Source organism: Puma concolor, chromosome A1, assembly GCF_028749965.1.
Source record: "Puma concolor isolate L17-30 chromosome A1, mPumCon1.1.hap2, whole genome shotgun sequence".
Classification (NCBI taxonomy): domain Eukaryota; kingdom Metazoa; phylum Chordata; class Mammalia; order Carnivora; family Felidae; genus Puma; species Puma concolor.
The window spans coordinates 229,825,420-229,843,867 of NC_141667.1; the positions used below are offsets into that span (position 1 = coordinate 229,825,420).

Genomic DNA, 18,448 nt, shown 5'->3' on the forward strand with positions numbered 1-18,448 from the left:
GAGCAACCGGGTAGATGGTTGTTTTAGTCAGTTCAGGCTGCTATAACAAAAATACCATAACCTGGATGGCTTAAACAACAAACATTATTTCTCTAGGTCTGAAGGCTGGAAGTGTCAAATCAAGGCACTGGCAGGTTTGGGGTCTGGTGAGAGCCTGTTTTCTGGTTTGCAAATGCCCGTCTTCTCGCTATGTCCTCACATGACAGAGAGAGAGAGAGCTCTGAGCTCTTCATCATCTTAAGGGCATTACTCCCATCTTGGGGGATCCACCCCCATGTACTTATCCAAACCTAAATATCTCCCAAAGTTCCCATCTCCAAATACTATCACACTGGGGATTAAGCTTCAACATATGAACTGGAAGGTCAGGGAGACAATCAGTCCATAGCAATGGTGAAGCCATTCACTAAGATGGGAACACAGAAAAAGGGTCAGCAAGAGACTGTGGGGGTGGGGTGGGGTGGGGGGTAGATAATGTTGAGCTTTGGACACATGGAGTTTGAGGTGTCTGTGAAATGTCCCAGTGAAGATGTCCAATAACAGTTTCCTCTATTGGCCTGGAGCTCAAGGAAATAGATATGGGCTGGAGGTATAAATTTGGAGGCTATCAAAATATGGATGGAAAGTAGATGAGATCACCCTGGAAAATGTGTAGAGTGAGAAGAGAAGGCCCTGACCAATGCCTGACAAAACAAAATAAAACAAAAGTAAATGAAATCAATATATAAGAAGGGCACAGGCAAAGAAAGAGCCCACTGAGAAAATGAGAAGGAACAGCTAGAGAGGTAGAAAATACAGCAAGGACAATGTAGGAGAACAAAAGCCCAGAAAAATAAAATTTCAGAAAGGAGGAGTGCTCAGCTGCCTTAGCTGTTGGACTGTTAACTGAGAAAGTGAGGTAGGGACTGGTTTTAGCATTAGGAGGTGACACAAGGGCAGCAGAGTAAAAGATAAAAACTAGACTTCAGTCTTCTTTTGGCTACTAAATGGATGAATAGGATTACATAATACAGAGGGAAAAAGTTAAACACATTTCCCTTGTGAATGACTATTTTAATTATGTTTATTATTCCAAATGATTTGTCCAGCCTAAAATCATTCAATCCTAATACCCATGTGGGAATTTTATTTTCATTTCTGGAGGTCATTCAATTCTAATTTTACAATCTGATGGGTTTTTTTTTTTCAAACTTAATGATGTCATTTTTGATGAAAGCAGTGGAATTTTGAGATATTAAGATAGTTGTGGTTTTTCCTTGCAGGTGCTCTCTGGCAAACGAAGCAAAGAGAGAGCAGGTAAGTTTCCTTGATGAAGGATTTTTTTACTCTATTTGCTTATCAAAGTTGTTTGAAGAGCCTTGCCTCATCACTATAAATTTAAGCATGACACGAGTTTTGCAGAATAATCGATAGTCACAGTGTAAGGTTAAATTAGAATATGTCCTACATCCTGAAGACTGAATCAGTTCACTTAGTTTTCTGCTAGTTGTCATTCAGCCATATTATGGGTTTAATCCTCATTTTGAAGAGATAGTTTTTACACAGAAAGAAATCCCTTTGTCTAACCAGTGTTTATCTTGAAAATATACTGTAGATTCCATATAGAGTACACCTATATGGAAACAACTGCCTAGAAGATGAGTCTTCCTGACAATCATGAAAGGTAGCCATTTTTATTTGTATGGCTTCCATATTTGGAAATGTTCTGTGTAAATCAGTATGTTTTGCACCTTACTTTACTTAATTTCTTATTTAAATAACTACATAAAATAACAGCTGGCAACTCCCTGAACCACCACTTCTTACCAACTAGGTAGTAGCTGTTTGTATTATTTCAATGGTATTTTTTTTTAGTTGAGCAGTCATTGTGGACACATCATTCTGAACTTTCTCATTTTTCCTTACTTCATATGGCCATTTAAAGGCTTGTACATAGAAGAAAACCACTTCAAAAACTATGTGATTTTCCACTATACTTTTCTTCTTATATTGAAGATTATATGCTTTTAGAGGAGTTCAAATGTAAATTTAAAGCTTCTTTTCTCTAAGTTTATATCTTTAAAGCATGTTTTGGAAATAACCCTCTCAAATAATGCCACTAATTATAATCCTTTAATGCTGTCCTTGTTTGGGTGACCATGATTATGTCCATTTTTCCATTATTTCCATTTTTTTAATGCTCCCTTTTCTTTAATTGTTGGAGAACCAGTTTTAGTTCATTATTCAAAAACACAAGATCTCAGCTTCAGTCAAATTGGATCAGTATCAGCATTGGATCTCTGGGATATTGTCATCTGCTGCTCTATCTCTTAGGGAGATTTGCAAGGAGTCTCTCTCTTACACTGGACCACCAGGCAAAGTGACTGGCTGGAACTTTGTAATGAAAATGTCTTTAGTGAGACAGTGGGGCCCAGCAACTGTGCCACTAAAACCAACAGACTTTATTGCTGCTATTTTGCTAAATACTAGTAGCATCAAGTATACATAATTTTGTCCATATTCACTTCTTTATTTGAGACTTTGACAGTACTGAACCCTCAGCCACCTCAGTGGAGTGTAAGCAAAGCCCTCTTTCAAGTTCATGTGAATGTGTCCCAATAGTAAATTGTGCCATAAGTAGAAAGCTCTGTGCTTCACCTCTCGTGTTGAAATTCCAACCCGAATTCAAGGAGTCGATACTACGTTCACGTCAGCAAAGAAAGTGCTTCACTCCAGAAATGTCCAAGTGAGAAATTTACACAAATGAACAGCATGTGAAAGTTTTAGACAAAGTGTTTCCCCTGGATATTTGATAACTAGAATATGTTAGATCTGTTTTCTTTTTATCATAAGCATATCCAACTTAGGATAATTTCCATCATGTAAAAGCTATAGTCAAGGGAGCAAATAGAAAAACAACACGGTCAACTCCCAGAAAGAAATGACATGTAGCTTTCTAACAAATCTCCAATGAGGAAGTTCAGCTTTAGTGGCTCTGATGTGGTGAAAAGTACCAGTGTGGATGTGGAGTTTATCTACGATTCAGGTATCACACAGTGGGGGTTCCATCTACCAGAGACTACATTTTTAGCTGCTTATCAATTCTGCCAGCTGGTGTCATTTTTGACAGAAAAAAAAAATTGAATAGGCAAGCAGGCCATCAGAAACTAGAAAAGAGTCAAATCACTTCTCACATAAATATTTATGGAAAACACTCTGGGAGTAGGAAATATTGGTGAAGGATGTCTGAGAACAATTTTTCTGCACATGTAAATCAGAGGAGAATTTTTGAAGCCTAATTCAAATTTCCCTGAGAATGTAACATAGTCCATAAGTTTGGGGTGTTTCAATGATAAGTTGTCCTCTTTTTTTTTTTTCCAATCTCATCTTTCAAATTAAATTATTTTCACAATTAAAATTTTTAATGATCCTTCCTTCTTGACATTTGTAAAATATGGAATGGGCTCCCCTTGCTTCTAATTTTGCTTTCTATAATGGCTTCTTGGTTGGAGTATCTAGGAGCTTCTCTCTGTATGTTTTACCAAAGATGTAATAGGGCAGCCAGATGGAAGATATATTGGTGGCTGCTTAATATATACAGATGTAAGGTGTAATATGACATAGGAGGAGGATGTGGCTGTGAGCCAGCCTCACTGTTTGCCCTTGTAAGGTGACTTCTGATGAGTCTTTCTTGTGTGTTAAAATGGCCTGATCCACGCTTTCCTGTGGTTTTAGTCACTGGTAAGGGATAAACGTGGAGCCCAATGGAATAGCGATCTTGAGCAGAAAAGCTGAGGTATGATGATGTGGCCTAAAGTCCAGTCATTGTTATTGCTTTCACTAGTAGATTAAGAGAGAGTGTCACAAGATAACCATACTCTTTTTTAAAACAGTTTAAACTGTCCACTAGGACCAAGAGATCTCAGCCTAGTGAAGAAAAAAACATTTACTATGGTAACAGTGCAGTAAATTCTCTGAGTTCATGCCTATCATCCTTTGGTCCTTGTTGGATAAAAAGTCAAAATAGAAATACATAGTACATATTATGGAATGGATTCTGTAATGGAATGAAAATTTATTTTTTAAAAGTGAATATAAATGTTCATAAATAGGGGCACCTGGGTGACTCAGTCGGTTGAGCGTCTGACTTAGGCCCAGGTCATGATCTCGGGGTTTGTGAGTTCAAGCCCCGTGTCGGGCTCCATGCTGACAGCTCAGAGCCTGGAGCCTGCTTCAGATTCTGCATCCCCCTCTCTCTCCGCCCCACCCCTGCTTGTGTTCTGTCTCTCTCTGTCTTTCAAAAATGAATAAACATTAAAAAAGTAAAAAAATAAAAAAGTTCATATATATGTACATGTATATATCATATATATATATATCATATATATATATATATATACTTTAAAAATTAACTCATACAGCTATGGTTGACTTAATCTGTCTTTAAATTTAGTTTCTCAATGTATCTATTTTTCATTTCTTTAAATTTGTAAATAGGATAGCAAAGCCAAATTCCAGCGTTCCTCACTATCAAAAATATTTGATTCTTGCACTGGTATGCTATTCTTAGCGTATATTGTACATATTTTGCTTTGAGATTATAATACATTTCTCTTCCATGTAGAAAACAGTTTTAAAGCCTAAGGAAAAGAGGATCACTTCTGAAAAAAAACTTGCTTTTTTTTTTCTTCATAATTTCACTAGGGCAACAGGGATAACTCCTCTAAGAACAGTTTCAAAAGAAGTTTTGTGGCCATAACTATTCGTCCTTTCTGCAAGTACTGTAATTACTTTCTGCCTCCTCAGCTTCATTGTGTTATGGCGTTTTGTTAGGCCTATTATCAAGGTTATGAAGGATCTGTCACAAACAGAATTCCACAGGCATTGAAGATACAGAGTATGCACAGAGTCAAAAGTATGGCCAAACCCAATGATTGCAAGCAAAAATGAATACTATGGAATGTGCGTATTTTTCTATTTCACTGGAATTAATTGTAATGATGAATGCCTGAGCTTGAGAGAGTCTTGGTATCCCTCACCAATCCAAATTAGAAACTATAACTTCATTGTAATTCATCAAGTGTATGTTGAGCAACTATGTCTCTGGCACTATGCAAGGTATTAGCAACACAAAGATAAATAAGATAAAATTATTCCTCCTTCAAGAAACTTACCTACCTTAATCCTCTCTCTAAATATTTCTTCAGTGAAACCAGTGCTTTTCAGTATATTTATAATAATTTAATAAGTTTTACAATTGTGATTCCCTTTATCTGTATAAAGACGAACAATTATCATTTTGTTGCAGTATGCCCACATGAGGCAAAAGGAGAGCACGCGTGCGCTGAGAGGAACCTTAGTTTTATTTTATTTTAGTGTGAATCTCTATCCTGAATTGCAAGTGCCACATAAGCAATATAAATCTAGCTACATAATCTTTCCCTCTATATTTGAGCAATGCCAGTTTATTCTGAACACTTAGTTACAGGCTTTGCAAGCTGCTAACTTAAATATAGGGGGGGAAGAGAGTGATTTGTATCTGCCATTCCTACATCTTGCAGCTGGCATTCAAAGTCTCCGCTACAATACTTCCCAAATATTTACCAAAAATCTCCAAATAACAGGGAGATTGCTAAACCAGCAAATATGAAATTTGTTTTATGTGAAGAAGTCATGTGACTTTTGCATTGCTGTTCCCTCTGCTTCAAATGCTCATCCCTAAGTCTTCCCATGTCTGTCTCCTCATTATTCAACTTAATGCCACTGCTTTTAAAAGACTTCTCTGTCCACTCTGTCTAAAGAGGTTGGCCCCTTCTTCCACTAGTTTCTATCTCTGTAATTTCTTTGTTTCCTTCACAGTACTTGTCAAAAATTGTAACTTCCTTCCTTCCTCCCTCCTCCCTCCCTTCCTTCCTTCCTTCCCACTGGACTAGAGGATTCATATCTTATTATTTTATCCCTTGTACCCAGCAGACTTATGTTCCATAGCAGGTGCTCAAAAACATCTGTTGAGTAAATGCATCCATGAATAAATGTTTTATATTAATATAATTATGTGTCATCCAGAAAAGCATATGCAACAGGATGACCATCATGTTTATCCAGTGGCTTTGTGGCCCTCTTGACACATTGCTGAGGACCCAGTCTGAAGAGGATAAGTCTGGGATATTAGAGGAAGATAGAGGATCAGTATTTATTGAGTGCCTTTTATGTGCCAGGCAAGCATCAGGATACATTGTGTGAATATTTGTTCATTCAATCCTCAAAAAACCTGTATAACATAGGAGGTATTGTCCTTGCTTTATACATATAAAACAGTAAGGGTCAAGGAGATTGAATTGCTCAATGAGTGTCTACATTAGAATTTTAACAGGGTTCTGTTTGCTTTTCAAGACCATATACTTTTGGGGCGCCTGGGTGGCTCAGCTGGTTAAGCGTCTGACTTCCGCCTAGCATGTCATCTCGCCATTCCCAAGACTAAGCCCCCCGTCGGGCTCTGTGCTACCGCTCAGAGTCTGAAGCCTTCTTCTGCCCCTCTGCCCCTCCCCCGCTTGCACTCTGTCTCTCTCTATCTCAAAATTCAATAAACATTAAAAAAAAAAAGACCATATCCTTTTCACTAAACAAATACTTTCCCAGGAGTATAGTGCATGAGGGGATGGGGGGGGGGGGTGGTATTGCTAGTTGCCACAGCTTGTCTCCTCATAAACTTCAACCACTGGGTTTTATGTATATAGAAGTCTATTGAGTGGGTATTATAACTCATTACATAATGGACACAAAGAAGAAAAAGACAGTGTCTTTCCTCAAATGGCTCAGGGTTAGTGGAGAAGAGAATAAATAAATAGATTACATAGAGCGAAATTATATAGATATTTTCTATTACGTTTATATTTCTACTGTTATTTAGAATGTAAATATACCAGGGACACAAGCAGGATCCTTAAAATCAGGGAAACAGTCATTATTTTTGCAAATATGATTAATGAACCTTTATTTAAATATCCTCTAATAAGTAGCAATTTTTTAAATAAAAGAATGAGTTCTAAACACAAAACCAAAGCCAAGCAAGAGGTTTGGTCTTCCTGTTGCTGTTGTTGCTTCTAAAGTGCCTTTGGAAGAAACCAGACCTGAGCAAACCCTAAATGATAAAAGACAAATCAGTACCTGGTTTCTTCCTTTTGTGGTCTTCTGGGAAATGAGGCAAGCTCTCCTAGAGGATGACACACCTTGCAAAGATGAGATTATGACCAGAAAGCAGAAAAACAGAAAGCTATTACAAGACTTGGTAGCTCATTTATTGTCAACAGGGAAAGAAGATTATCTTGTTACAAGAATCCTTCTTTGATATAATCAATAATTTCTTCAGTCAGAAACACAGAAGCATCAATTCTTTTTGTTGTTCAATACCATTTATTTAAAATAATAACTTTAGCTGAAAAACATCCTTCTAGCCTTACATCCTATTTGTTTCATGATCTGAAAGGAAAAGATTAAAAAATCTCTATTCAATAACATGATTTTGCCTTATGTGCTGTCTAAAAAACAGGACTTTCTACTTTTATGTGCAGCATATTGATTCCTTAAATAATGAAAATAAAATATGACTTCATTTTCAGGTTCTACAATATACCCACAACTTGTAAATAGATTTGTGATTAGTCAATGTTTATTTTTATTATTCTTGAAACCGCAATTTCTGTAAAAAGTGTGCTAAAGAAAATACTAGAGTTAAAAGGCAGCCATAATTTTGCTTCTGAAATTGATTTTTATAAGTATGTTATGCCCAAATATATAATCTTGAATGTATCATTCATGTACCATTATTTTCATTGCAATTTTAATATAAATAAATATAGTCCTATGGAAAAATTTAAATCATATTGACTGCAGCATTACAACAGATGAATAACTTTGATATATGTTTATTTCTAGCAACTAATTCAGTCTTTGGAAATACTGGAAGGTATTTCTTGTAGGTACAAGTTGTTTTGTGAAGCTGCTCCTTCCTCTAGGGAGCCCTGCAATTATCCTGTTGAAAATTATCCTTTTATGAAGCATTGTCCTAACCCAACGAGCTAAGCATATGCTTAAAAAAAGGAATCTTTTGCCCCATACAGTTTTTTACAGATATTTTTATTGAATGCTATTCAATTAAGTCTTACTAATTTATATTTATGCTTTTTGTTAACATATTCCTCTAAGAAAGGAATAAAGATTCTAAAATCACATTAGAATATGGGCACCATTACCAGAAGCTAGCAAGTGATCGTGGTTCCTCTTTTTTCATCTGTCAGCACCAGAACCTTGTAACCTAGAACCTTCCAACACTGGAAACATGGCACTACCTACCCTACTCCTTTACTTTGCAGAGCCGTAACTGCCCTGCTCTCCTAACCCCGTCACTAGGCGTACCCTGCTCTTTCACACTTAGGAGAAAGGAAAACAAGATACTCCCTGACTTCTCTATCTGGCAAATTCCTCCTCACATTCAAGAGGCAGATCAGAGGCTAATCCATCTGTTGAATTTTTCCTTAATCCCGCAAGCAGAGTTAACCAGTTACAGACACTACCATGCTGTCTGTTAAGGCTCCTATAAAATTTGTAACTTCAGGGCACCTAGGTAGCTTAGTGGGTTAAACATCCGACTCTTGATTTCGGCTCAGGTCATGATCTCATGGTTCGTGAGTCTCATGGATCATGAGTTCAAGCCTGCATTGGGCTCTGTGCTGACAGTGCAGAGTCTACTTGAGATTCTCTCTCTCCCTCTCTTGCTGCCCCTCCCCTTGACTCAAAATAAATAAATAAAAAAGCCTTAAAAAAATGCTTGTAACTTCTACTGTAAGCTGCTTGAGAGCAAGTACCAGAACTTACTACTCTTTGTATCCCTGGTACCTGCACACAGATTCTTGATAAATTTTTGTCAGGTGAATAAACGAATGAAATAATTATTCATTTTATATTTGTAACAACCCCTGAGGCAAGCATATAGAATTATCTTGGTTTTACCAAATAGCTATTAAATGATTAATAGGTATTAAATGATTCATCAAATTTATGCAGCTCTTAACTGGTAGGGAAAACTAAAATTGAAACTTTAGTCAAATAATTTTTCCAGCACACTAAATATTGAGTTTCATTTGTTTGTTGTTTTGCTTTTGCTCTCGACAAAATTTTTCCATGATTCAATTTTAAGGTTGGTTATTTGAAAACACATGTGGCTCATAACAGTGCTAACAGAACCATAATGCAAACCACAAATGTGAGCCAAATATGTCATTTAAAATCTATTAATCTCATTAAAAAAACTGGTGAAATTAATTTTAATAACATTTTATTTAGCCCATATCTCCAAAATATTATTTCAACATATAATAAAAATTTTTTTAAGTTTATTTTTGAGAGAGAGAGAAGAGAGCAAGTGTGAGTGGGAGGGGCAGAGGAGAGAGGGGGAGAAAGAGAATCCCAAGCAGGCTCCGTGCTGTCAGCTCAGAGCCCAATGCAGGGCTTAAACCCATGAACCATGAGATCATGGCCTGAGCCAAAATCAAGAGTCAGATGCTTAACTGACTGAGCCACCCAGTCACCCCAACATATAATAAAAATTAAAACTATTAGATATTTCACACTTTTATATTAAATACTTATAACCTGGAGAGTATTTAATACTTTATAGCACATCTCAGTTCAGACTAGTCAGGTTTCTAATGCTCAATAGCCACCTGGGTTGGTGTAATTCTACCATGTTGGACAGCGCAAGTTATAACATCTTTTTATAAGTCAGTCTGCAATTTGTTATTTGATGTGGTCCCGTGGAGAGCAGTATTGTGTGAATCAGTTCCAAACGGTGAGAAAGGGGAGATCATCATGGCATGGTTAGTGAAAATCTGTAAGCCACTAGTGTGAATTATAGTGTCTTTTCCTCCATCATTTTGATTTGAAATACTTGTAGGAATTATTGATTTCCTTAATGGATTCATTCAGAGCACTCTTACCTTACTCTGCAATTCAAAATAATATTTTTAGGTTTCACATTCTTAATGCAAAACTAAAGAACATTGTTCTTTTTGGAGACAGAACACCTGGGTGTTGGAAGCAGAGAGGACTAAGTGTGAGTCTGGGCCTGTCACCTCCTCATCTCCTCATCAAGGGCAAGTTACTGAACTGTTTAAGCTTCATTTTCCTCCTCTGTGATCATAAATAACAACATACCTATTAGGCACAATTATTATGGGGGTTGTATGAGATAATAGATGGAAAGTTCTGAGTATGATGCCTGCTTGTGGTTGATGCATGGTGGCTATCACTGGCATTATTATTAATAATAATTAGCTCTATACAAAGTTCTCATAATCCATTCCAACTACAACATATTTACTGAGTACCCAAATGATGAATGATACAGCATTTTAATGGTCAACACAAGTTCATAAACTGTGAATGGAGTGAGCAGCAAGGTTCTCTGACTTTTGAGATATCAAAGCTCATTCTTTATGCAGTATCTTGGTTAAGTCACATTCTGTTTTCTTGGATATAAAATGTGAAAAGTGTTTTGTTACAATAATAGGAGTACAGTGCCACTTAATATAACAATATTTCATAAAAAGTTTTATAACAAGTACACTCTATTTACTATTCTGAAAGGTAATTTATAGTTAACAGATGCCTGTAATTTCAAAAACTGATATAATGCCTTAAGTGTAATAAGTGAAATAAAAATGAAAGCAATTTTTAGTTAAGTGATTATATATTTAATATGTAATGTTCAGGTTGGCTACATGAGAAGGTATAATGAAATAGTCAATGCTTATTATGAATAGTTTTATATTTAAAAGAAGTAAGAATATGAGAAGCCATTTGGTAGAAGACTTCTAGGAAAACAGTTATTTTACCAGCAAAGTGAATTTATTGGGGAATAGGAGAGGAATTGCAATTTGGGACATGCAAGTTATAGTGAGCCATAGGCCACTCCAAAGAGACAAAGGGGAGGTCAGCTTTTATTACGTTTTAGGAGGCAATTTGGGAGGGTTGTTTTAAACAAAAGTTCATTGGAGAAGAACAAGAGTTCCAGGTCGCGGCGGTTTCTTAGTGGCTGCAAGTGGTTAGTGTGTGGTTGCTGGAACAGGGAGGGATCTGCCTTCTTTTTCTTAAAACCAGAAGATGAAATTCCTATGTGGCAAGTGTTGTCCCTTGTCATAATAATTTCTGTTTTTCCACATTCTGCCGGTTATGGAGGCTGCAACGAGTGGTACATGCGGGAGCGCTTTTCTTTCGGGGCTTCTTAACTCCGATTTTAGTGAGGTCTCCTTTGTTCATTTGCACAGAATAAAGTATCACCGAAAACCTATCTCCTTTCTTGAAATTCCGCCACATATCAGTGCATACAGTCAGGCTCATCTTTCAAAAGACACTAGAGATAATTTCCTTCAATGAGCAACAGAATATTAAGGAGGGATTAGAAAAAGTAGCTCTAGTACAAGAAGCTAGACTAAAATTGTGTTAGGCGACGTATGAAAACAGTGTTGAAAAACCTAGGTACCTAAAAAATAAATCATTTGAACAGAGATGGTCATATTTAGCATTTTAAAATAAGGACAAAATAAGACTCAGTATCAGTCTTCCCACAATGTATACGGTGGTTCAATTGCTGCATAATTCAGTACGTATTAAAATCATACTTGTTTGTATCTAAAATGGAATTAGGGTTTAGTTTCGGAGAAGGTCAGATAACTTAGGTGGCAGGAGATTTGGAAATCATGTTGAATGTAGGGCAACTCTTCGCTCTGCAGTCCTGTCCTGTGGTTTTCAAGATAGTCACTAAATTCTAGCAGCTCCCCATCATTGAAATAAACAAAAATGCTCTCCCTTCATTTTTCCCCAAGGGCACACATTCTAGTAGGTGTAGGATCTCCATTGAGAAGCACTGGCTTAGAGAGGAAGAGCGGCCTCGCATTTGGGACTTTCCACGCAGGTGCACGGCATGTCTTGAGGTTCGGGTACCACCTGGAATAAGACTGGGTGCACATTTGCTACCCGTTGCTTCAGCTGCATGGTGCCAACCTTGGCGTGCCAGTTCTGACAGTTCCTAGACATGTCAAATGCTTGCTGGACACTGCTTGTTGATGACTTAGATGAATCTTTTTCCAAGTAGGAGGCATAGGCAAGGTTTCATGTTGCCTACAGTACAGTCAAAAAACCAGGCCAGAAAACAAAAAACAAAGCAAAAAGCCCCACAAAAAACAAAAACCCCCAAATCCATCATAGAATAAACAAGTATACAATGCATATCAGCTACTCCATTTGAATAATTGCATACATGTGGTTTTCCTTTTCACTGAGCTCTTATATAAGGTGAGACTGCAGTTTTCGTTCATCTCTTGAGGGTTTTAATGAGATTTAAAGGCTTCCATGATCTATTCTTAGCTCTAAAACTCCTATCAAAATCAGTCTGTCATCATTTAATAACAATCAGATCAAATTAACAAATTCTTAGACTCTCAGAGGATTTTAACTTATCATTAAAAGTCATCTTTCAATTGTAGAAGCAAACCAGTTGCTCTCCTGGAAAATTCACTAAAGGCAAGCTTGTCAAACTGTGTCTATTTTGAGTAACATGGCAAGATTCCTGAAAGGTACAACTGAGCTATATAATAACATGCAAGACAAACTTGGATTTTTACACATAAAAATATATCCTCATTCCTACTGCATATGGCCTTTTTTGATAAGGAATCCTATGTTCCCTATTACCCACAGGATGAAATCCAGAAACCTTGTCTGGCCCTCAAATTCCTAAGCAGGCTACCTGCCCTTTTCCCCCCACCCTCTCCCACACTGCTAGACAGACCTCACTTCACTCACTCCGTCTGATGGCCTACGCTTCCCTCCTCACAGTCTCACTCGGGCCCGATGCAGGAGACCTCGGACCTGTAGTTGAAGCCCTATTTGGTCCCTTAATCACTTCACATTCAGAATCATTTTTCCCCATAAGTAAGTACAAAGCAGGAGGAATGAGCTGCAGCAATGTACAAAGAAGGCTTACTGAAGACCCTGGCACAGATTAGATGCTGAAAGTGTTAGTGCCTTTTAAGGTCTTTATCTCATGATCTAAAAAAACACTATCTTTGAAACCGGCCCAAATTCTGCCTCTGTGAAAATTTCCCTTGAGATCTCAGCTGGAATTAATCATTCATTTACAGATGAAGAAATTTTGTTACAGAGAGATAAAGAAACTTGCTCAGAGTTTTGTAACTGGTAAGTGGTAGAGATTCCATCCTAGGTTGTCTGGCTCTAGAGTCTGTATGTTTTTATTTTGTTTTTTAGTATAGCCTAGATTTTTCAAAATAGCTTTATTGAACTATGATTTATGTGCCACACAATTCACCATTTAAAGTGCACAGTTCAACGGTTTTTAGTATATTCACGGAGTTGTGCAACCATTCGCCAAAGTACATTTGAGACCATTTTCCTCACCCCAGAAAGAAACCCCACACCTGTTAGCAGTCACTCCCCATTTCCCCCTGTATCCCCTGGGTACCACTAATTTACTTTCTGTCTCTGGATTTGCCTATTCTGGATACTTCACATAAATGGGATCATATGCTATGTGATCTTTTGTGACTGGTCAGTCTCACCATAATGCTTTCAGGGTTCATCCATGCTATGGCAAGTATCAGTATTTCATTTCTATTTATTTCTGAGTATTCCATTGTATGGATATATGGCATGTAGCTTATCTATTCATGAGTTTATGAACTTTTGGATTCTTCCCACTTGTTGACTGTTATGACTAATGTCATCAGGAATATTCATTTACGCGTTTTAGTGTGAACATATGTTTTTATTTCTTAAGTACATATTTGGGATTGCGGGGTCATACAGTAACTCTGTGTTACACTTCTTGAAGAACTGCCAAACTATTTTCCAAAGTGGATACACCAGTTTAAATTTCCATCAATAATGTATGAGAGTTCCAATTTCTCCACGTCCTTGCCAATACTTATTATTGTCTGTCATCTTAGTGAGTATGAGCAGTGGTACGTATCTCATCATGGTTTTGATGTGCATTTCTAACTACTAATGATGCTGGACTTTTTCCACATGCTTATTGGCCTTGTGTATATCTTCCTGGAAGAAATGTCTGTTAAGTCTTTTTGTGAAGATATTTTTAAAGCCCATTTTTAAATTGTTTTTTTTTTTTAAGTGTTGAATGGTAGGAGTTTTAAAATACTCCCATTCAGGGTTGTCTTTTCACTTTCCTGATGATGTCCTTTGGAGTAAAAACTCCTGAAAATTTGATAAATTCAAATGTATCTATTTTTTCCTTCTGTTGCTTATGTTTTTTCGTGTTGCGTCTAAGTAGTCTTTGCCTACTCCAATCATGAGGATTTACTCCCATGTTTCCTTCTAAAAGTCTTACAGTGTTAGCACTTACATTTATGTCTGTGATCACTTGGAATTAATTTTTATGTATGGTCTAAGGAAGGAGTCTGACTCTGTTCTTTTGCATGTGGATGTGCACTTGTTCCAGCATTATTTGCTGAAAAGAGTATCCTTTCCTGCCCTGAATTGACACCCTTGTTGAAGAAGAGCCTGTGTACTTAATTTTAATAGTGTGCCGCTTCCATCATTTCCAAAGCTTGCCAGTCAGATCCATTCATCCTTACAAATGACATTTTCTTTCTCAGTCACATCATGCTCTTCATACTTCCTTGCTTCCCCACATTCTTACAGCCTGTCTGGAATATAGTTCCTGATCTTGTCTGACTGCCAAACTCTTGCTATCCTTAAGAGCAGCTCAAATGGAATATACTTTGTCTCGTTTTTATGGCTTTACCTCCTGCACATTATTAATTCTTTTTAAATGTTTTACTTTTCATATTAGGTCATTATCTTGTTATTGTCAATTCCTCTCTTTTTTTCTGAGACTCTGATTCTCTTTCTCTAAGCCCCTGCCAGCACACAGTAGACACTATAGATATAAATCTGTTGAATTGAATTAATGAAAATGGCCTTGGCCAGGAATTTTAGGACCCATAAGAAGCCCAGGAAGATCCTAAAGAAATCAAGTATTCAATAAATATAAAAGTTAATAAAAATGAAAACTGCAACCCACAGCGAAAACATTATCATTTTCTCATGCTTCTGATAAATTTCCTGCAGACTTATCATTGCTGTATCACTGTTCAGAACAGAGAAGCTGTTGACAATTTTACAGGCTGATAAAATGTTCTGTGAGCTAATGCACTTTTCTAATGTATCTTATAGACTGCATTACTGAGAATATTTTAAAATCAATTTTGTTAATGCTTATCTCTTGCTTAGTTTTATAGCATATTTAAAGAAGATTAAGAATGTTTTAGTTGCCAATCCACAGCCACTTTCAATGCATAGGCCCTTAGTTTTAAAGAAAATTGATTTATAAATGTGTTTATGAAACAAACATTGTATACAAATGTCTGAAACGGAGGTCTCCAGAATGCTGCAGCACATAGAGAATAACAGTAAAGTAAGAGCACTTTTCCAAAGGTCAATTCCAACAACAAAATGGAACATAGAACATTTTTATTTCCTCTTGTAAATTTTTTCCGCATTTGATTTTTTTCAAATTGTAGAAACCAGTGAGGTAATATAAAGACATGTAAGCTAACAGTTTATCATCTCCCCTTTCATTCTTATTGCCACTGCTAAGCAGCCACTCTTGATAGGTAAGTTTTTGTTCATAATGTTCTCTTTTCTGTTCCAAACATTTACATATCTATAAACATGTCTCAGGTATCTATTGCTGCATAACATTTATCCCACAAGAGGTGGGATGGGATGATTGGTAGCTGTCCTTACAGACATTGGTACCCCAACATTCATACCTAGAGGTTGGGTGCTTTGTTTGATCTACATGAAATAGAGGCACAATACATATTACTATAAAACTTTTCGGGGCTCCTCGGTGGCTCAGTTGGTTAAGCGTCCAACTTTGGCCCAGGTCATGATCTCACAGTTTGTGAGTTTGAGCCCCATGTTGGGCTCCGTGCTGACAACTCAGAGCCTGGAGCCTGCTTCAGGTTCTGTGTCTCCCTCTTTTTCTACCTCTCCCCCACTCACGCTCTGTCTCTCTTGCTCTCAAAAATAAATAAACATGAACAAAATTAAAAAAAATAAAACTTGTCTTCCTAATATAGTAGACATTCTCATAGATCACAAAGATCTAATTCTAGCCATCTTCCTCTAATTTTTATGCATATTACCCACACATATATGTATGAAATCAGTGAAATTTCCCTGTCCTCTTTCTTTTAAAAAAAGTTTTTTATGTTTATTTATTTTTGAGAGAGAGACAAAGCACGAGTGGGGGAGGGGCAGAGAGGAAGACACAGAATCCGAAGCAGACTCCAGGCTCTCAGCCATCAGCACAGAGCCCAAAGCGGGGCCAAACCCAAGAACTGTGAGATCATGACCTGAGCCGAAGTTGGACACTTAACTGACTGAGCCACCCAGGCACCTAGTCCTGTCCTCTTTCTTTATTGCATTTTAGTAATCCCTTTCTCTCTAGCTTCTCCCATGGTGCCCTCTCTGCCTCACCTGCATTAAACAACCCATGTTGAGAAATGATGTGTTTTCTTCCAGACTTTTTTACTTAACGGTTTGTGTCATTTTCTAACAAAAATGAAGTCACACTATGCTTCTTTTGTGCACCATTTTTTCTCCTCCTTCAAAACTTTGTCATTGAAACTCTAACCAAGTCAGTTGGTGTAGAAAGGAAGAGAGAAAGAGAGAGAAAGAAGTTACCTTTCTTTGCTTCCTTCCTTTCCCCTGTCCTTCTCCCTCTCTGTCTTTCTTTCACACTTCCATTCCTTTAAAACTTTTTTAAAATTACACTTTTTATTTTGAGATTCACATAGATTCGTATGCAGCTGTAAGAAATAATATAGACAGCTCTCATTTACCCTTTATCCAGTTTCCCCCAATGGTAACATCTTGCAAAGCTATGGTGCAATATCACAACCAGGATATTTGACATTGATACAGTCAAGGTAGAAAATATTTCCATCACTACAATGGTCACTAAAATTCTTTTTATACCTACACCCATTTCCCTTCCACCACCATCCTTCTTCACCTCTGGCAACCAGTAAGCTTTTAAAATTTTTTTCTATAATTTTGTCATTTCAAGAATGTTACATAAATGGAATCAAGGAGTATGTAACCTTTTGGGATTGACTCTTTTCACTCATCATAATTCTCTGGAGATCCATCCAGTTTTTGTGTGTATCAGTAGTTCATTTCTTTTTGTTGTTGAGTAGTATTTCATAATATAGATTTACTATATATTATGAATAATGCTGCTATAAATAGTCATGTACAGATTTTTATGTGACCATAAGTTTTTGTTTTTCTAGATAAATGCCCAGGAGTTCATTTGCCAAGTCATATAGTAATCCCATGTTTAAAATGCTTTTGAGAGGGTTATATCATTTTGCATTCCCACCAGCAATGTATGAACAATACTGTTTCTCTGTATCCTAACATTCAGAGTTTTATTTTTTTAACCACTTTGATAGATATGTTGTAATATCTCATTGTGGTTTTAAGTACATATATCCTTAATGGCTAATGATGTCGAAATTTTTTCATATACTTATTTATCACCTGTATATACTCTTTAGTGAAATGTCTTTTCATGAATTTTGTTATTTCCTTTTTTCATTGTTGAGTTTTTTTTTTGTTTTGTTTTTTTTTTTTTTAATTTTTTTTTTTTCAACATTTATTCATTTTTGGGACAGAGAGAGACAGAGCATGAACGGGGGAGGGGCAGAGAGAGAGGGAGACACAGAATCGGAAACAGGCTCCAGGCTCTGAGCCATCAGCCCAGAGCCTGACGCGGGGCTCGAACTCACGGACCGCGAGATCGTGACCTGGCTGAAGTCGGACGCTTAACCGACTGCGCCACCCAGGCGCCCCTCATTGTTGAGTTTTGAGAATTCCCTGTATGCTGTAGATGCTAGTCCTTTGTCAGATAATACAGTTTGAAAATATTTTCTTTGTCTATAGCTTATCTTTTTATCCTCTCCACATGAGTGTCACAGAGAAAAAATTTTTAATTTTGATGCAGTTTGTTGATTTTAATGATGTTTTCAAAGAACCAGCACTTCGTTTTGTTGGTTTTCTTTTGTTTTTGTTTTTGTTTTGTTTTGTTTTCAATTTCATTGATTGCTCCTCTTATTCTTATTTCCTTTCTTCTCCTTGCTTTGGGTTGATTTTGCTCCATTTTTTTTTTCAGATTCTTGAGGTGCAGTCTTAGATTACTGACCTGAGACTTTTCCTGTTTTGTAATATGCATGCATTTAATGCTATAAATTTTCCCCTGAGCTTTAGCTGTGTCCCACAAATTTCAGTATGTTGTATTTCATTTTCATTAATTTAATGCATTTTTTTCTTTCTGTTGAGACTTCCTCTTTGACTGATAGATTAT

The 18,448-nt window shown here is 36.9% G+C and overlaps 1 protein-coding gene across 2 annotated transcripts in view; it reads left to right on the forward strand.

Annotated features, from left to right (window-relative positions):
- Window positions 1–18,448, forward strand: part of STARD13 (StAR related lipid transfer domain containing 13) — a 386,813-nt gene that overhangs the window by 68,473 nt on the left and 299,892 nt on the right. For both annotated transcript variants that reach the window (XM_086713840.1, XM_086713850.1), the window contains exons 2-3: window positions 1,263–1,296; window positions 1,595–1,663. In XM_086713840.1, the coding sequence (XP_086569966.1) occupies window positions 1,657–1,663 (7 nt within the window). In that variant the 5' untranslated portion in view covers window positions 1,263–1,296; window positions 1,595–1,656. The remainder of the gene's footprint in view (window positions 1–1,262; window positions 1,297–1,594; window positions 1,664–18,448) is intronic.